This window comes from Nyctibius grandis, chromosome 5 (genome assembly GCF_013368605.1).
Source record: "Nyctibius grandis isolate bNycGra1 chromosome 5, bNycGra1.pri, whole genome shotgun sequence".
Classification (NCBI taxonomy): Eukaryota; Metazoa; Chordata; class Aves; order Nyctibiiformes; family Nyctibiidae; genus Nyctibius; species Nyctibius grandis.
This window is the reverse complement of record NC_090662.1, coordinates 16,916,842-16,940,136: the sequence shown is the minus strand read 5'-3', so window position 1 is coordinate 16,940,136 and position 23,295 is coordinate 16,916,842. Positions and strand designations below refer to the sequence as shown.

The window sequence follows — 23,295 nt, the reverse complement described above, 5'->3', positions numbered from 1 at the left end:
GTCTCCTTCTCTGGAGATATTCAAAACCCGCCTGGACGCAACCCTGTGCAACATGTTCTGGGGGAACCTGCTTTAGCAGGGGGTTGGACTAGATGATCTCCAGAGGTCCCTTCCAACCCTTAACCATTCTGTGATTCTGTGAAACCTCCTCTGAGTTTCCAAAGCCCTGCTGCATCCTGTGATCCAAGCTTTGGGAATTGGCTCCACGCAGAGATACAAACGCCTAATAAACTGCCTCTGCTCTCCAAACTGTCCCTGGGCTCACCCAGCCGTCTTGGCTGGAAGGAGAAGTGGTTCAGAGCCTATGTGCTCTTTGTGTCACACCTGAAATGACAGAAGGTGGCCCAGGGCTGCAGCTTCTAGTTTGCCCAAGGAGGGTTGGAGGGAATGAGCTCCTTGGCAGCCCTGCTGTAATTTAGGGTTAGAGATAAGACTGGGGCTGAAAAAGTCAGCCCTGCATACTGAGTACTACATTGCAGCTCTTCCATGTTACATATGGAGGACAATCTAGCAAAGATCTTGCAGAAGTGAAGCATGTGTCCACCTCACCCCGGGAGCCGTTTCGAAATCAGAATCGGTGCCAATGTTTCAACTAACAGCAAAGAGGTGCTGATGGTACTGCATCAAGCAAAATACTTGTTCAATGAACTACTCAGGCGTGGATATTCTCACTGGCCTTGGTTTCAAAGTGTTTTAGTATAGTCCTAACTTCAGGCATGTTGAACCCAACATTGCTAAACTGGAAAGAAGCTACTTGCTGAAAGTATGTTTCTAGTGTAACACAGTTCAGGCTTTCTAATTCTGCAACAGGCTTCTCCTGCTGCTGTACTATAAGACATGTCTCGGTCAACTGCTGAAACGCTTTGATCTGAGCAATGTGGTAACAGGCAGCGAAACAGCCAGTTTCCTAAACCCAGTCCCGAATTTTTGTAGGAGCTCGTAAGCAGAGCACAGGAGTGAGTAAAAGCTGAGAGTTAATGTCTAGTGGTAGGACTTTGTGTTTTAAGGAAAGTGGTCTTATGTAAACGTTACTCACTCCAGAGTGGGAAAGCTTTCAGGTTTTTTTGCTAGCAGATAATACTACAGGGAAATGGAATTAATGTTGGAAAACAGACAAGTAGCTTGATTCAGTTAGACATACACTAAAGCACACACAGAAAACTGAGCTGGCATCAAAACTGAATAATCTATTGAGTTAGCATCCACTCCTGATAAATATGGAGTAGCATGAAAAGTAGTTTTAAAATCTAACTTTGAAAAGCTGTTGTAGTAACATCTTCTTAGGTTCTAAAATTAATGCAAAGACAATGAAATTACTCCAGAAGGTGTAATGGCTTCTAGGTTAATCATTAAAGCAAAGAATAATAGCAAAAACATTTGCAGTAACCCGACACAGAAGCCCTACACTTACAACATAAACTCAATTTTCAGGACTGGATGTGTATTAGATATTATTTTCTCCTAGAATACCCACAAAACTATGATTATCTTATTATTCATATAACTAGGACTTTAGAAGAGAACTCAGTTATATCAAGAAGAAAAAAAGTCATACTGGACATGGCAATTAACACAGGAAGACTACACTCAGAAGAATCTGAATTGACTGTAACTCACGCTCCTTGCAGATGTTTCCTGCAGCACACATCTGCCTGAATGGAGCTCTAAGGATCAGCATCTCAGGTGGTGAGATGCTGTAGGACCATCAGCAGATGATGTACAGAGCAGAACTCTGTAGGACCATGCATCCTGGCAGGACAGAAGTATGCATGTTTTAGGACAAGAGGTTTCAAGAAAAAAGGTCCATCTGTGTAACAGAATGCACTTACCAGTACTTGTAAAGAAAATTACTTGAGGAAGAGGATAAAGAATGCAAACCGTAGCTCAGGATGGAGCCTATACACAGAGACAGATCTGTGTGGAATCTGAAGCAATGAGTTTCTAAACTGTGATGTTGCTGACCCACTCAGGACGCTGCCCCATGTACCATCCCCTTCCCCTAGAACACTAACCTTTCAAGCTAGAAGGCAGGCTTTATTTTCTTGTTTTGTTAGCTTGAAATCTACATCACTCTCGTAAATCCTTTTGTGCACCTTATTATTACTGCTTCCTACTCAGATCATGTTCATTTTGTACTTGGTATGAGATAAACAACCTAGGATGGATACACAGCCTGTTTCTAAGTCCCTGCTTACAGTATCGCTGTATGCTCTATTTCCAAGTCGTTAACTCTAAATGCCTAATTCATATCTGGAGAAGAATCAAAGCCTAAGATTTTGTCCTCACTGTCCAAAACCAACAGTCCCTCTCTTGCTTCCTCTCACGTTGTCTCTTTTCTGTACCACGTCTTAAACTCAGAAAGAAAGGAGTAGTTTAGCACCTTCCCAGCCAACTTAGTTTCTTCGTCCATAGTTACAGGAATATGGGTTTAAACCTCAGGCTAAGTAAGATGTAGAACACGGTCTCACTTCCTAGGTGAGCAGCTATCAAGCTACCTCACAAAACACAGTTATCACTAAACTACTGCCTCTTCTGGCTGTTTTCAAAGGGAAGAGTAAACCCAATCGGACTACACAGTGTGATCTCAGGCAGCAGAATAAAGGAAAGAATTTAAGCTATGACTTACATAGTCATAGCTTAACCTGCAAGTCTTGCAGACATGCTTCTATCACAGCTGCAATTGGTATCCAATTTCCAGACAAATGAGTTTTGAGAGATGCTTCCCATGTTTTTTTCCCTAGTAGGTGGCTTGGGTGTCTCTTCACTTCCAACAGACACGCTAGCGCTAGTATCTAACTTCCCCTGGGCACTAAACATAGCGAGTAGGCTCCCACTCGCTAAACCCTGATGCACCGAAGTGTGTTTCGGAATTTGAACATCCCAGACTTGGTTGTGTTGATGCAGGCTGAGTCTGCCTTGGCAGAGTTCAGAAGGGAATCCTCTAGCATATTCAGTCCTGGTCTGTAGGAATGCAGCCTGCTCCCCCCTCAGCTCTCCCACAGCTGAAGATGGAATAGCGACATCCTTTTAGGGCAGACTTGCACTTGCAGATGGCAATAGGAATGTGCTATGGACCACAATTGTATTTCAGAGCGATGGACACAAAACTATAGGGACTCTCTTCCTCACAAATACACCTTGCAATGCCTGTCCCTATTTGCACATTGCCTCAAGAGTGAAGTATTACATTTTATCATAGAAAAAAAATATTCCACAGAATAATATTCCACATTATTCCACAGAAAAAAAAATATTCCACATTATTCCTCAACGGGGGATGCTCAGTTCCAGAGCTATCTTTTTAGACCTTACACAATTAACACACACAGCAATATTCAGCACAGAGTACTGGAGGACTAGAAAGACATAACTGAGAGCTGATTTTCCAGCTCAACTCTCGCTGTAAAATGATTCATATCCGGTTGCCTCGAGACCCTCATTACAGTTGCCACTGGGATAAGCACTGTCCAAAGGCAAGGCAAAATGAGAGTTTCTGTCCCGAAGAGCTTACAAAGTAAACTCAGTATTTCGAAGAACACTCAAGAACGGAGGCAGTTGTGTAATACTTCTACAATAACTTCACATTTGGAAAAACAAATATTATTTCCAATGCTGAGTGAAAACCAGAGCTTTCACCCTTCAAAACAAGCTAGGAAAGCACAGCGCCTCTTCAATGAGGCTACGTAGCTAGGGACTAGTGTGGCAGCAAATACTGGTACTGCTAATGCACGAGTACATTTCCAGAAAAGATGGTGCACAATTTGTGTTATTAAAGATGATGTATTATCAGATGTTTGCTGCAAAAATAGAAAAAGGGAAAAACATCCTGCCTAGCTAAGGGTGCTTTCATTTAAGGAAACACCGAAGCATGTAGTTAGGTCTATTAATATTCAGGTCAGTTCTCATGCACCCACCATGACCTCACTGCTTTCTTGACTCAGCAGAAAAAAGGGTTTATGAAAAAAACATGAAAACACATCTCCATTTTTTTGAAAGCTATTATCAAGTTAAACCTATGCAAATATTTTTAGAATTAATACTCTCTCCTGTGCTTCCCCACCAAAGTACTGGAAATGCACATTCTGACTTTTGTAAAGAGGGAAAAAAGCTCCAAAAGAGCCAGATAATTACTTTGACGTTACTTAAGAGTACAAAGAGCTCTAAATTCTTACTTCTGGAGACATACCCAGAATTAAATCAACAGCAAGTGGATCCCCATCTTCCAAGCAGCCAGCAGGACACTGCTAGGCTGAGGTGACTGCTGTAATTACAGAGGGCAGTGGGGGAGTACCACATGTTGAATGCATGTTGCACATTTAAAAATACCAGGCATTGTTTCAGCTTCTGAGGGAGCAGCACGTACCACTACGCACTCCCGCACGTTTCAGTCATGCGCTACAGCAAAAATTCTATATAGCATCCGGACTTCCTTCTCAAGGGGAAGAATTGATACTATCAGTGCATTCACAACTACCCCTTTGTTGTTCCATGTTATTTTTTCTAAGATAAATTTTTAGGGATGAAGAGTCCAGTGCATGATGTCTTTCATTGTAAGCTGCTAATTACCTACCTAATTATTTACTTGTACTATAGGAAGAAATGCTTGAAGTTTAATAAGTAGATAACAACAGTAAATAATAAGCAAATAATATTTGCTTTTGTTCTGGGTCTTAAAGTAAGAAAAACAGGTGAGTTTTTAGTTCTTTTATTAAAAACAGCACTGACTCTCATACCTCTAAGGCTTCCAACCACAGTCTTCAGATCAGACTGGAGGTAACATTCTGCCATAATTTTAAGTATTTCAAAAGCAGGGGCAGGGGAGAAGAGATGCATTCAACTACATCACCAAAACCTGTGTGTATGCAGGTATTAAAATCTGTAGCTTTTCCTGAAAGTTTTGATATGAATAAACAAATCTCCAGTGTCATAGAATGTCTGAGAACATATTCTGTACTACTTCAGCAAGGATGAAGTATTTTTTAAAAACATATGCATTCTTATTTAATATGGTATGTTAATAGGCTTTATAGTACTTAATATGCTATGTTTAAATTCTAAGTGAAACAAATTCTATTTCCAGAGCAATCGAAAGTACCCCGATGAAGAAGGCTGTATTTCGAGGAAAAGTTAAATATCACCAAGTTAGAAGTGTATTTTGTTCTTTGTGTATATACCTATTAACTCTGATGAGACAGTATATTGGGAGAGATTTACATGAATAAACCCAGAAATTCATGAACTTAAACAATCCCTTTAGTATAACAAACATATCCAACTTTCAAATATAAACTGGAACCAACTAACAAAAAAGAAACTCAAAACAACCTTCTGAATGCCAAAGAGGGCTTATGCAAAACAGTGCACATTTATTTGAGGTATCGTATCCATGAAAACAAACCAAAACAAATCCAACTATCTACAAAGAATTTTTACTTAGCAAGGCAAAAGAACTTAGGTGGCACATACAGAGTAAACAGATGTAAACAGTGTAAAAATACCGAATGATATTACCAAACAACCCAAAACCTTGGTTATGAAAACTGTAATAACCCAATATATTGAAGAAAAATAAACCAGAGGCATGCAAAATATTATCTGTTAAAATACACTCATCCATGTGGCTATGTGAAAGTCACAAGCTAGTGAGATCGATTTAGAAATGCAGTTTTCCTTCTTTCTTTCTTTTCCTTAGACTGACTGTCATTCAATTTTCCACTGAAGTGGAATGGCTGATGAAAAGCTTTCAGCCTTCTTCAACCCACTGGTAACTGAATTTTTGAAGACTCCAAACAGGTGTTGCAAAGGAGGTTTAGGTAATTGTGTTTTTAAGATGTAGCATGATATACAACCTCGCTCAAATCCTACAAGCAAATTGTGCGTGATGTGCTACCATTCTGGAAGGCAAAAGCTTGGAGAACAGTCAAGTTGCTTCAGATGGAACTGAAAGATTTTCGAGTTTCTCCTCACAAGAGCAGTGACAAACTTCATGGTAAATCAGGTAAGCCATTTAATATTTTATTTGCAACACAGAATATTTTTAGCAACCAAGATACATTAGAGGAATCTGAGTAGTGACCTGCAGTGCACATGCTTTTCAGAAAAATCAAGTTTTGTTTCAGATATGCATCAGGAGCCTAAACAGCACGAGGCTTTTCACGTTGAAGCAACTGTACCAATGCCATCCATCTTAGATGCACCTACAGGTCTTTCTTGTCTTCTGCTTCATTTAAACTGTCCTGAAAAAGAGACAAATTAAAAATAATTTTTTATGTTTGGCACGATCAGAAACCGTTGACTCCAGGTGCCATATTTTGCCCCCTTGCAGTCATACCTGATTTGTTCACTATACACCCCTCAAAGTTGTAGTCCCATCAATACTACCCCACATAACACATGCACTTCTGATCCTAGTACAGTGACAGCCATGCAGCCTACTTCTGCTTCCCGTTCAAGTTACAGCTGAACTGTGCAACAAACTCAGCAGAAAACGTTTTCTGCTATCAAATGATTTATCCTTAGGAGCTGCATCTACCGTGTGCTCAGTACCTTCTGTTCTTTCCATTCAGAGGCAAACACAGAAAACTGTACGGATGTGTGTTCTAGACCACAAGACTGTTAGAAATGCAGAAGAACTACTATGGCTCGTTGCACAGGGAAGCACAACAAAGATAAGACGTGCATGGTGGTCTTGATTCGAACACAGAGATCAGTTGAGCAATCTCTGTAAGAGTATAGGGTGAGGCTGGGAATCAGTAAGCAGCTTCACAGAGTACAGGAAAAACATTATAACCAGCTCAAATTTGCCTTAGTTTTATTCTATTAATACAGGACAAACACACAGCTCTTCCTGAAAAGCACATCACTGTAATTTTAACATCAATCATTTATTTTTTCCCAAGACTGTTACTTGTAAACAGGCTAACTTTCATTTTGGTTGAATTCTGAGACAAGACGTTAAGCATGGAACATACAAACACCTGTCAGACAACTTAAAGAACAGGCAGGGCTCCCAGTTCTACCAGAAATAGTTACGGTATATTTTATGGATATTATAGCCATGTGCATATGCAAACCCAATCAAACTGCTAATTCAGCTTTTGCTTGCTATGTTTCTTTTTTTTCTATTTTGTACTTAAGTTTGAATTTTTACAGTAGCCTGTTTTTAGCCTAGGCTGTTTGTTGGTTTTTTTTTTTTTTTTGTTCTTGCGTATCAACAGTATTGCAACATTTATAATCCAGTATTGCAAAAGCATGTTTAAAGAGCAAACAAACCAAAATTACTCCTCTAAATGATGTATATACCACACACACAATACTACCATTTTCTTACAAGATTTCAGTTTGATCATCACATGCAAAACTATCCGAATCTTATTTCCCAAGCGACAGCAAAATCTAGTCTAACGATGACCTAAGCTTTGTTACCTGAAACGCAAAAAAGAAAATGCTAATAGCTTTGCTGCCCAGCCCTTGAAAAACAAAAGTCTACTATTTTGATGAAGTTTAGGAAGTGCTGCCCATTGTAACTTTATGCTATACTAAAGATTTTGGTAAATTCTCTTCCATTATATATACCCAACAAGCAGAATTCTGCTGGTACAGTTTCAGACCATGATGCTCATATAGTGATCCAGAACCACCTACCTGAAGCTGTTTATATTCTTTCATCAGATGATCATATTCTCTTTTAAGGCCTTCAGACTGCCTTTTAACTGCAGTCACTTCATTATTTGCCTTGTGGAGAGCTGTAAAACATCAGAATTAGAGTTTTACTTATTACTCGTATTCCTGCAGTTCCTCAGAGTGCTAGCTATGTATTAGGGCTCCAATGCACTAGATAGTCCTTCCTCTAAAAAAGCTTAAATTTAAAAGAGAGCATCACAGATGGACACAGGAAGAGATGTGCAGGTCAGGGAGGGGAAAGAGAATGACTTGTGTTCAGGAAGAGCAGCACAAGGAACAGGAAGGGGCTGTGAGAAAGGTAAGGGCAAGACCAATAAACTGTTGACAGAGGTGACAAGTTAGTGATGACTACAGCGTTCTGTCACATTGCAGAAGACAGTTTTAGAAAAACAAAACTCTACAACTCCAAAACCAAAACTGTCAACCCTCTTAAAATAGAGAGGGAACTCAAACACTGGGCAAGATTTTAGCAAAGCAACTGAGGGCATCTATAAAATGGGGGCGGGGAGGGAAGAGAGAGATAAATACATTATTATAGGAGCACAGACCCCTCCCTTTTTACCCTGTTATATATTTTACCATGCATGAGTGAATTCATTAGAAGCATCACTTTATAGATGAGAAGGCAGAAACAGTGGTGGTAGGATAGACAACTGTGAACAGGTTTTTAACATGAGAAAAAGTAATTATTACTCTACTCACAATCTGAACAGCAATAAACTGAGACCATGTCTATGCTGCAGTACAAAACAGCCCAGGACTACACAGGGGCTAATTTACAATACAAGGTAAATCAGCATAAAGTTTCATATAACCATTACTCCTAAGCTGTTATGTAAGCATTCAAGTAAGGTCATTTAGGCATTTTTATATTCCTCTGCTACAGGTATCTCGGGTATATTTATGTTTCTCTGCTGTGGGGTATGCCTGTGCTGCTAAAACTTGATTTATTCATGCTAGAACAGAGAAACGTTATTAATGACCTATAAGGCTGCCTTACGTAGCCATATTAAAAAACAAATCTCGACAGTACAAATAGAAACATTTGCAATGTTCCTTGTTCCAAAAATGCAGATGTATCCTTCAACTGTGAGCTCCCTGACACTGTTCTTCCCCAGAGGCCTCCAAGACCCTAAAGAATTGCAGCACCTCTGTAAAAGCCTGTTCTCAAAAGATGAGGAGCTAGATGTGGTTTTTATTAAGCACCTAGCTACAAGCACTCTGGTCTGAACCATGTTTCTCTTTCGGTGCTAGTTCCTGAAACATCAGGACACAAGAGACCTGACCACATTCCTACATGCAAAAAGGAAGATTCCCTCCTCCAGCATGTATGCTACTTTTAATTAATTAATTTGAATGTATAGATTTGAAATCATTCTCATTTCAAAAGTCTGCAAGTGGTTTTCCAATAATAGCACTTTTACCTAGCCTGAAATTCTGGTCTACTGACATTAATTACACTTACATCTATTGATTCCAACAGGGTCAAAACTTCATCCCATCTCTTTACATCCTTTCTTTCATTTCCATACTCTTACACAGATCTCCTTCATCCTTTACTGCATTCTTGACAGCATCAATACAAAAAACATTTTCTAAAGGTTTTGGTATTTGGAATAACCATGATTTCCACAGATCTGACAAGTCAAACCCCATTGCATTTACTCATTCTGATCTTGCTATTGTTTAAAATAGTCAACAGTAAAATTTGGAAATCACTCTAAACCAAACTTGTGACAATTTGATAAGCTTCTGAATTTTAAGTTGTAGACAAAAAACATATGCATATGCCATTTTGCCTCTTCAAGAATCTGCTAATTAGAAAGCTAAATTTTGCCTTTGTTTAAAGGCAATATTACTGTACATAGTTAGTTATAGTAAAAATTAACAATATCTCCTTTCTGAAGAAGTTGTAGCTCAATGTTATTGATCTAATACTATTTAGCTGTTTACAAGCAGCAGCACAGTACTTTAGTTGCAACTAAAAACTACCGTGTCTTTAAAACATGAACAAAATGTCTAAAAGTATCTGCAAACCAAGAGAGCAAACAAGTGGCTGCATTGTTTCAATGTTTTCACCAAAACAGATGTATGACACGAATACCTCACCTAACCCTAGAAGAAGAAAAAGCAAAGAACAGATTGTCCTTTCCACCTGTGCTGGCTATGGCCAAAATAAAAAAAAAACAAAAACCAAACCCAGACTCATTCCTCTTGGGCCACACGATAAAAAGGAGCATCATATCTTCAAAAACATGAATTCCCCAGTGCACCAACTTCTCTGGATGTCTTCTTGTCAAGCAATGGAGACCATCCATACATCACCGCTCAACTATTTTTGCCATTGCATGAACACTGCAGTGCAGCCAAGTCGATGGTACAGGTATATTGTTTGTCATATGGATCGTATCATATGAACACTGATCCAGCAAAAAACAGAAGATCTTTTGTGTGCACAATACAGTCAGTTATTATTTCTGGCTTCCACCTTGCCTGATACTTTGCCTCACAGGAGACAGAACATCTGGACTGACAGCAACAACAGCTGATTGCTCCTATCAAGTAAATGCATGAGCAGGCAGGAGGTGAGAATGCTGCTTCTAAGTTAATGCAACTAAAGAGAGGAATAGTCAATAAGTCCCAAAACTGGAATCCAGACTCAGTACTGTGAGAGGTGTGCTGTCCTTTTTAATTCCTTCCCCTTCCCTTCAAAGAAAAAAAAAAAATCAACAAAATATTCTTAGGGCAGTATATCAACAGAAGACATGTATGGAAAACTTTATCCCTTCATGCTTAACGTGTGACTGGAGGTCCATAAACCAATGTAACGTGAACAGTTTGGGAGAAGTAGAGAACTTGTCCTTCCCTTACCACATTCTCTGTATCCTGTTCCAGGACAGATAGTTTACTTCAGATTCCCCTAAAGTCGAAGCAGGATGAAGAAAAAAAATTGCTCTAAAGAGCTTACTACAGCCCAGTAGCTATAGCATTTCTATTATCTTCTCATTTCAACAAGGATGGAGAACCAAACAGTGAAACAAAACCAAAGAGCAACAAAAGAAACCAATGATTCTTTGGGCATTTCCCCTGCACAACTACTAGTCCTGGAGTAAATCACTTGACTTACAGTGGTTGCTACTAAGGAAACTATCTGGAACTTAAATTAGCATTGCTCACAATACAAGTCTAAAAACCAGATGATTTGGACTAGTTTAAGACTCAGAAAGATCCCTCTCTTTTAAGGGCCTTCAAGTTGAGAAAGAGCTATTCACATTTAAGAACTTAGGCACTGACAGGACAAGAGATTTGCCAACAAATACGCTGAAAAGCTGGGAACACAACTCCAGTCGAGTAATTCCATACTAATTCTGAATTCTCTTCTTAAGACGTAATGGTTAGATAAAGTTTAAAAAGAGAATGCAGGGCCAAAAAATTACACACAAATTTGCTCCAAGTACCTTTTGCAACCTCAAATGAAATTTTGTTACAAAAGGGATGTTACAGCATCTTCAGATGGCATAAACGGCCTCACATAGCAAAACCATGCTTACTGTATGCAGCGCCATTCCTTCAAATCAACAAATATGAGTATCAACTCGTGTTGCATGTGACATTGTGCAATGGCTCCCACCAAGGTTATGATCTCACAGTTAAAAAGATTAAGATGGACTTTGCTTCTAAACCTCCCTCTGCCATCGGCTAAATAACATGAGACCATGGCCAATTCTTTTAACTTGTATCTCCTATTCCCAGCTTACAAAAGAAAGCTGATAGTTTGGTGTTCTGTTGGTTTTTTTTTTTGTTTATTTGCTTTTCAAAACTGGAGTGCTTCAGAGGAGCTCAACATAATTATAGTTTTCATACATGGCACTAGCCTGCCTGGCAACACAAAGGCCGTGCTGAACTCTCCCCAGCAGCAACAGTTCTATATGTATTCCCAGTGTCTGCACTATCTTTCTAACATCTAATAATCTTAGAATTTATGTGAGAGTTGTACTTCTGTACATGCATAATTTCTAAAATAGTCAACAATTAAAAGCTATTTCAAAACCAGCCTGCCACTTGAATTGTTGCTCTCTCACTTCTGTCTCCTACAGCACTATGCAACCATGAAACAAAAAGCACTCTTGTGACACGTTCTGTACACAAACCAAACCTCATTAAAGGATGCACGGAAGTTTCATCAGAATTTCCTCCTGCCCAACTGTATGCCTATGACAACAATATATAAATAGACAGTATTTTCAGAAAAAGTTGAACTAAAGTTCAAAAGCAAGTAAATGACTCTCGTGAGTCAGTACGCACTTCACAGTATGCAATGGCAGAGACAAAGAAACTGTCTTTGGATTTTGTCTCCATGTGATACTACAGACTCAGCTCAAAGATGCAATAAGGTCACAGTTCAATAACTGCACACAGGTGCTGGGGACCGCAATGCCTGTTATGCTCCATCAGACACAGGTAGAAGTTTTAGGTGCATGTCATTTGCCATGAAATACTATTAGAAGAGTGAGGGGTCAATGAGCTGGACAGGAGTCTGCAACCAGCATGTTCTGCTGCAAGACTTGATCAATAGTAGTTCTGTAGAAACTTTGCTTGTGTAAATGAAGCTGTAGCCTTTACCATACGCTAGGACAGTGTCACCATGAAAATGACCTGAGATAGAAGGTGAAATAGTACAGCATTGCAGAAGTCGCCCTCCTGCCCAAAGGATCCCACAATAACAAATGGACATTTAGCGCATCAGCATTTCCACAGGGTGGGATCTGTGAGTGAGAACAGAAAGTTAATGCACCAAAAGTCCTGTTCCTGCCCCCAACTCAAGGACCACTGTAAGGACAGCTGCTTTATGAACCTTCTCCCAGACTCTGATCTCATGTCCAGTTGCAAATATTTTGTTTTGTTGCAGATTTTTGGATAATTTTCAAAACTATCAAAATGAAACAATATCATAGCATCTCTTCTTTCCCCAGAAAATTCCTACAGGTCTGAGACCAGCAGCCATACTGAGAGCCTTTAATTATCTGAATCAACATTTTGTTAGAAATTATGTCTAATGTGTAGCAGGAGAAACATTCTCACATCTGCACTGGGTGCTCCTAGAAGTACATATATTTATTTCTAGGTATCAGTGAGACATTTTTCATAATATACAAGTGTATCAATAAAATACCATCTCGAAAGGTTTCTAAACAGTCATGTTACTACATGTCCAGATATGCTAAAAATGGATTTAGGCTCTGGAAGTGCTAGCCCCACTGCTGGGTGCCTATAAAGTCCCCAGTATGCGGGTCTGCAATAAAGTAGTGAAGAACTAGCTCCCTTTCTTTCCCTTCCACAATAAAGCAAAAAAGGGCATCAAGGGCGATAGGAAAGTCAAGTCTGAATAAAAACTAAATTTGGCTGAAATCTTTGTCACTCATTTCCAACCTCTCCTCAGATTTTAGTAATTTCACTACTCAGTCTTTGTTTTGTATTTTCATCTTCCTCCCCACCTGCCCAGAGCACAGTAGGTGGCAAAATGTCTTCTTAACTTCAGATTTCACTTACAGTTAAGTGGACAAAAAAATAAGGTAGACTCTGTTTCCTGTAAAAGGTAGAAAGCTGAAGAACTACAGATGAGTCTCCTGGAAGTCTGCAATAATGACTGTCTACACTATAATTTCAGTCAGAATTTCAGAAAGAGAAGACATACAGTATTTTCTCTGCCAGAAGTTGTAAATACTGGATCAAAACCTTTCAGAAAATTTAGATCTCCCCTGAAGTCACAGCACTAATCTGATACTAAACTACATTATTTAAACGTGAAGACTACTTACATTTAGGACTCCTCCTGGGTGCCACTCTCTTGAGGTAACCCACCTTTCAACATCTGACCTACTATACTATATCACTCTATCACCATGCATAAGTAGCTTAACAAATGTACCAGACCAGAACAATGGATATTCGAAACTGCTCTCTGAAAAAGATTATACTTGTTTTTTCATCCAAACAGAAAAAAAAATTACCCAAACTCCAACCAAATAAGAACAAAATCCAGATTTATGACCCTTACTGATACTATAGCTGAAAAACAAACAAAAAGAAAACCCCCAAAACCCAAACCAGGCAAGTTCTCCTTTTTATACTAGTTTTGTCTTGTTTCATTACCAGGTGACACCCCAAACACTCTTCACTCCCTTCCCCCACACCCAAATACCCCCAAAATTTAATGTATTGGACTTTGTGGACACAGAGGAAAGTTTTAGTCATGTGAACTCAGTGGCATGAAACAGATTGTTAAAGAGAGGTAAAATAAGCTTTTCAATCTCCACTTTGATTTTGTGTAATGCATTGCTCACACTTCACAAGCATGAAACTCAACATTCACCTGCTCAGTTGCAGAAGTTTCAAAAGAAAACAGTTAACTGGATTCACATTAAATCTCTAACACTCCATAGAAAGTTGTCTGCAGATGTAGTTATTATCAAGTACTTTCTGGCTACCAGTTTGCTCAAAATAACATATAAGAGAACTTATAAAAAATAAGACAGACATACCTTAACACCATCTAGCTGACAATGGTAATTCATGTAATCATGGGGGTTTCTGTTTTTTTGCTATTCATTACTTAAAAAGACCCTCTCCCCCACTTTCCCCTTAACAAAAGGCTCAAGCATGCCTTAATTTATACATCTTTCAGATGGTCAACAGCCCACAGGGAGAATGCAGCTGAAGCAGTATGTGGTAAATCTATTTATTCCTTAGCTTTCTCTAGCATTCCTGACTGAAAAGCTTACATTATATTAATGTTACATACCACCAGTTAGTTTAAATAAAACATATGCATTTAAGTTTTTCATTGATCCTGTCACTTCAAAGGCAGTTTCCCCCCTTTCTTTAAGAAAACAGCAGGAGAGGGAAAACCCACAATCAAACCTGCCTGAGAATGTGAACTAATGAGACCCTCTATTTAAAGATTCTTGTTGCCTCAAGCCCAGCTGAAAACAGCTGTTCCACAGTTCTCGTTCATCTTCACAGAGGACAATGAAAAATGATTCCTGAAGTATTTGTTGTTATTTTTACAGCTTTGCAGCAGCACCATGCAATATCAAAGCAGGGCTATGTTTTGATGACAACATGCTACCTTGTACCACAAAAATCTGTATTTTGTTACAGTCTGAACATCTGACTAATGCTTACAAGGTCAGAGGCAGTGTTATCTTAAAAACACTACTTTCAGATGAGCAGGTGTTCATAAGCATCACACACCGTGACAGATCCCAATATGACAGAACCAAACAGGTAAAATCTGCTTCTATCTCAATTTGGGTTGCCAAGAAACCAGTTTTGACAATCTAAACGTTAAACATGGAAGCTGCTAACAAAAGTATTATGTTACAAATTGCAAGGCATGTTTCCTTGTAGACAAAAAAAAAAAAAAGCAGCTAACACCTCTGATGCAGGAGATATATACATTCAGGATACCAGTCAAGGACTTTTCTGCTATCTGACTGAAACCCTACTTTATAGAAAAAACCTCAACCACAAACTTTTATACAGGGAGAATGGCTGATATGTATGACATGAAAGATCAATCTGATGCCTACAAGCAACCTGCAGTTGACTCCGTATCCTGGTCATGTCATTAATGAAGACGAGTCAACACCACTGAAATAATATACCAGTTCAATTTGTTAATAATTACAATTTAACTAAGGTGTTCAAATTATACCGTACGCATTTTCATAGTGAAAACACTTCCTAAAATATGGGGATGGCAATGGTGTGTTTTTCAGTTCCTAGTCAAATGTGAAGAAATCCCAAGCCAAGTGTTCCATAAACTGATGAAGTTAATTAATGCTATACCTAGAATAAATTTTTGACATCCAGTGTTGAAATCGTCTTTTGCTTAATTGCAAAGAAGTCTTAACCAGTACTTACCATTTGATGTCTTCTGTAGCTCTGCTTTCAAATGTTCAATTTCCTTCTTCAACTTTTCATCAGTTGCTTCCGCTGACTCTTTCTGTTTACTGCTTCCTTTTTCACTCAAGGACTATTAAAAACCACAGTTACTACAATTAGTTTTGTTTTCATTAGTCTGACATCAATGCCAAACAACCAGAGACTGTCAGCCTTGATCCTGCAAAATGACAGGTTCTATCAAATGCCAACATAACACAGGTAGATACCCAGTCATTCTAGAAAAAAACCAAACAAAATTAAAAAAGAAAAAAAAGGAAAAAAATTGTTCAATGTTTCAAGTTGATAGTAATGGCATACTTGTAATAGCATGGCATTATCTCCTGTGCAAGAGTACTTTTTATCTCTGCATCAAGCCCACAACCTCTGTTTACGTTATAAATCGCATTTCCAGAAGACGTACACTGAGACCGCAAGTGACAGAACACTGCCATTTTTATGTGCAACTTGTTCTAATAATTTATTCCAATTTAAATCATGTAATAAGTCACAAATCTCTCCTCATAGGTTTGCAGCTACTTCTTCAATCTTCAGAATACTTAAATACCTAGATTATATTTCCACTGAAATTCAAGAAAAAAACTAGGAAAGGATGCAGGAAGAGCCCTGTCAGTACTAGACACAAGAGCAGTATATTCCTTGTACTCTGAAAATATTGGCACTACTATACCTATGCACACTCTTATCATTAAGGCAATTGCTACTGATGACTTAAAAGTATCATACGTTAAGGATTAGACTCCATGATTAGACCCTTTGCTCATATAGCCTCTATTATCCACTCAAGCATCATCTCTGTTACAAAAACGGCAAAACAAGTGGTAAAAACTTAATGGGAAAAAGAAAAGTCTAACAACTGAGATGAACAGCTGTTAGGTGAACTTGTGATATCGTAGCTTACTGGGCACAGGTGGGAGCAGAAGGGAAAGATCACTTCAGGAAGAACAAAAAGAACTGTTTATGAAGATTGGTAAACAATCCAAAGAAAAGAGCTGAAGAAAAATTTCCAGAAGCTATTTAACCAAAGAGCAGAGATGGCATTTGACTGCTGGTAACAAAACCATAGCCAATTTGTCAATTGGCCACAGACTGCCTCCTTTACTTTGTGCTCATCTCTTTCTATTAATACACTAATAGTTATTTCTGTAAAGTTTTATCTTAAGTCCTGTGCTCCATGGAACCTCTGAACAGGAGACAGTGCAGACCTAGCACACTAGAGTAAATGCACAGTACTTATACTTATGGCCAGTGCCCTATGTGCAACTGCTCTTGTCTCTCTCTGATGGTGGAATGAAGCATGCTTGTAAGGGAACACAAATGCAGGGGCCAAGCCATAGAGGAATCTAAGTCATAGTATTTCTATGAAGTTAAAATAAACCAATTCTGAACACTTTGCATCTCTGGTGCAATGGAGATCCAGCCAGAGCATGCTCGCTGTACTCGTGGCTACCACTGTTTTTGCAAACCATGCAATCAAACACACAAATAGGAACAGACAGGAACACAGTTTCCAGTTTATGGCTATCACTTACAAGCAGTTAAGACAATGTGTTGCTAAGAGAATGTGAAAGCAGAACAAAAAGAGGACTTTTGCCAAATCCCAATAGGACAGAGAGAAAAAATTAAATAAAATGTACCAGTATGCAATAGACAAATTCCACGGCTGAGGGAGGGAATCTAGATCATTTTGACATAATACCAAAACCCCAAATTTTCAAATAATTTCAAACAACTGGATTTTTTTTGCATCCCTTCTAGTACTTTTTGTCCAGAGTCTGTTATCTTTGTCTGAAGATTTATTACAAAAAAATTACAGTGCTGGTAACCATAGACACCACTCCAGACAAACTGGAAGGAAACCTGTACACACCTGCAGTGAATTTTGTTTTGACAGCGTGCCAGACTGAAGAATGCTGTAAAAGTCTTCATACCCTGGATATCTGCACTCTAGCTTATGGTTCAATCTCTTCCAACAGAAGTCAAACTAACTAATTACGAGAGAAGATTTCATGCACTTATCTTTATTACCTTTGCTGACTTCCCCTCCTTCATACAACTGTATATTGAACCAAATAGACAAATGATAGCTTAATTTTCTCCATTCTTCTCATAAAAAGAACATATCTTTGGTCCATTGGTGGTTCTTTTAAGTAAGAAATTTTTGGTAATATCCTCATTAATACTATGGCAGTGCCTTACTGAGAAAGGAAGGTATTAGGAAATTGGCTGACTCACCATAAAAATAGATGCAAGAATACAAAATACAATAAATACAAAGACATTTCAGGACTGGAGCAAATCCTATTTAGAAGAAACAGCCAGCACGAGAACAGCTATATTCAAGGCTTTTCTCTACTGGACTGCTATAGCCCTGACCTAAACAGCCAACTGTTTAGGACAAAAAGAAACAAATTAGTGTCTCCCTCTACTTTGCTATGACTAAATTCAAAGAGATATTTTAAGAATATATTACTACTTTGATGAAATTTGTACTGGAAAGATAGAACTTCCTTTACTTGGATTACTTTCTTTTCCTTTGTTAATAAAACGCTACCGGAATTTGTATTCAGTATTCTGAAAGAACGTTGTTCTTCCTTTTTCCACCAGAAGAAAAAAAATGAACCAACATTATTCAGCAGCAAACCAAAGTATTTGTACTAAGTACTTGCTGTATAAGAAAATAACTAAAAAAGTGCAAAGATACCTCCCGCAGCTTTTCATTCTCGGCCATGTATTTTTTGGCTGCTTCAGTAGCATCATTTACTTGTGCTTCCAGAGCTGCATGAGATGTCATCCCTTTTGCCAACTGAGTAAGAAGTGTAACAGTACGTCTCAAGACACTGGTGAAGAAACACAGTGAACAGCACAGTAATTCACAGCACAAATTAAAAACAAAACAAAACACACAAACCAAAACAACCCCTTTTCTCTCTCTCTGCATTAGATGTGAAAACAAAACCACAGGAGGATTGTTTAAGCACCTGAAGGGAAACATCCAGGCTCATTGATGACAAATAATAGTAAAATAAGAGACTGAAAAGATCTTCATCCATCAAAAATCTGATTTTTACCTGACGCAGAACTTCCCTCCTTCCAAAAACCCACTGCCGTTAAGGGGTCAGAGACCCGCTTGCTTAAAGGCTGAAATACTCTTACATGACCTAGTGTTTTAAATAGGATGGATCTTTGAATACAAGACCCAAGCAACATGTTATGGTAATGAGTACAATGCAAAAAGAAAAAAAAAAAAGAAAAAAAAAAACAACACAACTTTATAAAAGGCCTTACAAGAATAAAATCAGCAATGTGAGCATATTAAACTTCAAAGTACCCTGTCAATACTGTATAAATCAAAACATGCATGAATGTCAGCACTGATATGGCACCTCAAATCTAAGCTTTGCAAATACCTCCCTTCCTTTGATCTAGTGATTGCCTTTTTGCATCACTACTTCCATTATTCATCTTGGAGTCTTTCAAAGCAGTATGTTGCTGAATCAAGGAAAGGCCAAAGCAACACTGAATTAAATTAATTCCTATAATATAACTATGCAGCTGCTCTTCAAAAGAAATTTGAAAATCCAAGTAATTGGCTTTTTTGTAACTGAAAGCATATTAATAGACCTTTTGGCTTTCAAGGTAAGCCCTCCTTTCTGCTTTTTCATTGAAAGTTCATTTTCTAACTTTTTTTGGTTTTAATAAAAAAGGTCCCCATGTCACTAATTTCCCAAGGGTTAGCATGTTTTACTATTGTTTATTAATTTATAGATGCAGCAGTCAGAAGTCAGTAAAACATCATTACTAAAACAGAATCATACAGGTTGGAACCCAGAGGTCATTCCATCCAAGCTCCTGCCCAAAGCAGGGGACAGGCAGAGCAAATTACTCAGAGGCTTGTCCAGTTGAGTTCCCACCGTCTCCAATGATGGAGATTCCACCGTCTTTCAGGGTCCTTGTTCCAGTGTTTGACCACTCTTGATAGTAGAAAAAGTACTTTTTACCACAAGTCAGAATTTCCCAGGTTCCTGGCCTGTTGCCTCTTGTCATTGCTGTGTGGATCCACTGAGAAGAGCTGGCTCCATCTTCTCTACATCCTACCACTAGGTAGCTGTAGAAAGCAACAGTATCTCCCCTTCAATGTCTCTTTCCAGCTGAAGCCAAGCTCCCTCATCCTCTCCTCATAGGTCACATGTTTCAGCCCCCAACCTTCTTGGTACCCAACTGCGGTATTCCACTATTTCGGGGAGTCAAAACTACACCCAGTCCTGCAGCTGCAGAACAACATGTGCCAGATAGAGGGGAATAACCACTTCCCTTGACCTTCTGGCTACACACGTGCTATTACAGCTCAACACACGATTGGCTGTCTACCAGGATGCCCAGGCCCTTTTCTGCAAAACTGCTTTCCAGCCAGCCAGTCCCTAGCTTGGATGCTGTACATGATTATCCTATAAGATGATGGACTTTGCATTTGCCTTTGTTGAACTTCATGAGATTTCTGGCAGCACATTTCTCCAACCTGTCTATCTCTCTCTGAATAGCAGCCCTGCCCTCCAAGATATCAACCACTCTGATTTGGTACTGTCTGCAAACTCGCTGAGAGCACATTCAGTCCCATCATCCAGGCTGTTAATAAGGACATTGAACAGTATTGAGCCCAGCGCCAATCCCTGAGGGGCACCAGCTGAATTTCCATCACTATCATCCTTTGAGCCCAAAGACGCAGGGAATTTTCCACCCCCTTTTTCCTCCACTTCTCCAGCCCACATCCGTCCACAGCTAGGCTATCAGGATACCTCAAGAGGCTATGTTAAAGACCTTGCTAAAGGCACACAACATCTGCTGCTCTACCCTTTATCCACACAGCCAGTCAGCTCATTGCAGAAGGCAACAGAGATGATCAGGCATGACCTCTCCTCAGCAAATCCATGCTGGCTGTTCCAAGTCATTGTATCTTTCATGTCCCTGTAAAAGGCTTTAAGTAAGATTTGCTCCACAACCTTTCCAGGGAGGTGAGACTGTTAGTCTCTAGTTCCCTACATACTGCTTTTTGTCCTCTTGAAGATGGGTGCAACGTTTTCCTTTTTGCAGTCACCAGGATCCTCCCCTGATCACGATGATCCTTCAAAGATGACAGAGCATGGCCTTACAATGACATTGGCCAAATCCCTCTGCATGCAAGGATGCATCCCATCCTAGGACGTCACAGACTTGTATATGCCCAATCTGCTTAAGTACTCCCTAGCTGCATCTTCCACTACTGTGGGTAACGTTACATTCCCCACCGACCCTCCTAGAAGGCTCAGAGAATTGGCAGGCCAAACAGCAGACCTTACTGGTAAGAAAAAATGTAATGTAAGTTGGTAACGAGACGCTCAATGTCTCATTCTTTTCCATATCCTTTGTCATTGGGTCCTCTGCCCCACTGGGCAGTGGGACACGTTTCTTTAGCTTTCCTTTTGTTTCCAGCCCTTCTCATCCCTCTCTGGTTCAGCACGCAGCAAGAGGGGGCCAGACAAGCCTTGGCAGGCTCTCCACATCTCCTAAGACATCAAGTCCGATTAGCAGATGGGTGCCTCTGTCCTGCCTAGGGGACAGTCTCTGATAACTATGACCCTCCTGTTTTCTGTGCAGACAGTTGGTGCATAAAGGCTCAGCTGGCCTCAATACCTCCACTCATAGGAGGTCATTTTCCTCATCTGTACCCAGTGTTCTGCGATTGCTGAACCATAAATGGAGAAGAGCTTTTGCTGTGTTGCTAGAAGTGACAAGCTTCCAGTGTCCTCCATCCTGGGAATCTCCATCGACCACTCTTCTGGAATTCTATTGGCTGATGTGCTAAAACAAATCAAAACTGACCCAAAGAATGAACCAGGGGCATCCAAGTACCCATTCATACCTACATGTGGTCTTAACTGGGTTGGGTGACAGTAGTAGCAGTGTAGGATAAGGCAACCCAAAGAATACTTTTTTCCCCTTCTATGACAGACATTATGCCCATTTAATGAATAAGCCAAATAGCTTTACTATGAAAAGTCCTTTGATCTAGTCACTACTGTAGGAGCATTTATTTCTTCTAAATCTTGGTGAAAGGCCAGTAGCCCAAAAAAAGGCCTTAAGCAAACCTCTTCAAGAGCAGAACTTTTATCCACAATAAAATCTGTTAGGGCCACCTGACAAGTTTTCTTCCTTGAAAGCCGAGTGGGAGCAGGATCCTGAGGGACCAGCTTCCAACTCTAGTGTAGGACACAATCCAGCTATTCCTCTTGTGGAGCAGAGATCACAGACATATTTGTGCATATTTACTTAACCTTTCTGAAGGAAGACAAAGAACATGATGCACTCCTATCACTACTGTGCAAGGCCACAGACACCTTTCTTCCAGTTTTCCTGCTCAAGTTTTAAACGAATTGTTCCATGACACTTCTTTATGTACAACACTCCTCAATGATCAGCTAAAATGGCCATACAACACTCAAAAGGGACGAAGTTTGTCAGAAGTCTCTGATTCCAGGCATTTCCTTGTTCTGTGTTCCTCTTGCGTATCTAGGCAATGTCAAGCAGCTCACTGAAGGAATTCAGAAGAGGGACAACATTCTTTGCCCAGTGTCACCACAAAAATGTACAAATCAGAAATCATCTGACCAACACGTCTGTTTCCATTCATTCACATTACCTGTGTCAAATTAGTTCATGTGCTCCTTGCCCAACTAAGAAGATCTGCAGGTTGTTGTTGCTACTGTGAAGATTCACAGGGAGACTTGACTGCTACTGCTGGGCAGTAAAGAACTGTCCTTTCCATTACCCTGTTTTATTAGCTGTATTTAAACATCCTGAAAGGGATACTGCACTTAAGATCATAATATTGTAGTAGGCCAGTAGGCACAAAGAGCTTGATCTGAAATAATATCTGAAACTCTCCTTGGAAGCTGGAACATCATCCTGCAGTTCCTAACTTCGAGCTTTAGATGAAGTGGTTCAAGTCAGACTCAAGCTTTGCTTCTTAACACAGCAGGATGCAATAATACCCTCTTGCAACATATTAAGATTATTTTAACAGTACTTCAGTTTTTGAGGGTTTTTTTATTCCAGTTTTCCACATTCAAAACAAACAAAGCATAGGGCATAAGTTTAAGGAAGGAAATTAGTATTCCCTGAAAAACCTTCTGCAAAAAACGTGTTTTCTCAAACATTCAAAATGTTTTTTTCCATGTGTTGCTCACATATCCTTCCAATCTTCAAACATGTGTAAGATATTATTTCCCCTGATCTTACTTGCCTCATAGTCAATCTGCTCACATCTAATTCTTTAATCTCTTGAAAATGGCCTTCCAATCTTTTTTTATAGTTGCACTACTTTGTGCGATAGTTCCTCTAAGAAACATGCTATGTAAAAATTAGAAAAATGTTATACTTACAGCCAAAGAAATAAGGAAAAACCTGAGAGATAGAGGTTTCTTTGTGATCGGAAGAGTTTCATCTGAATATGATCAAAGGCATTGGTATTGATGTTTGCAGCCTTCTCATTCACATGAACAGCCGAGTACTTCCTAACTTCTCTAACAGCATCTGCAAACAAACCCAGTTTCTTCTTATTGACCTCTGTGGGTATGCACGTATGATAAACAAGATATTGTACTAGAAATA

The 23,295-nt window shown here is 39.3% G+C and overlaps 1 protein-coding gene across 2 annotated transcripts in view; it reads right to left on the bottom strand.

Annotated features, from left to right (window-relative positions):
• Window positions 1–5,326: 5,326 nt before the first annotated feature.
• Window positions 5,327–23,295, bottom strand: part of DUS4L (dihydrouridine synthase 4 like) — a 38,455-nt gene continuing 20,486 nt past the window's right edge. For both annotated transcript variants that reach the window (XM_068400723.1, XM_068400722.1), the window contains 5 exons: window positions 23,067–23,217; window positions 18,353–18,488; window positions 15,610–15,721; window positions 7,645–7,745; window positions 5,327–6,236 (listed from right to left, as the gene is read on the bottom strand). In XM_068400723.1, the coding sequence (XP_068256824.1) occupies window positions 6,198–6,236; window positions 7,645–7,745; window positions 15,610–15,721; window positions 18,353–18,488; window positions 23,067–23,217 (539 nt within the window). In that variant the 3' untranslated portion in view covers window positions 5,327–6,197. The remainder of the gene's footprint in view (window positions 6,237–7,644; window positions 7,746–15,609; window positions 15,722–18,352; window positions 18,489–23,066; window positions 23,218–23,295) is intronic.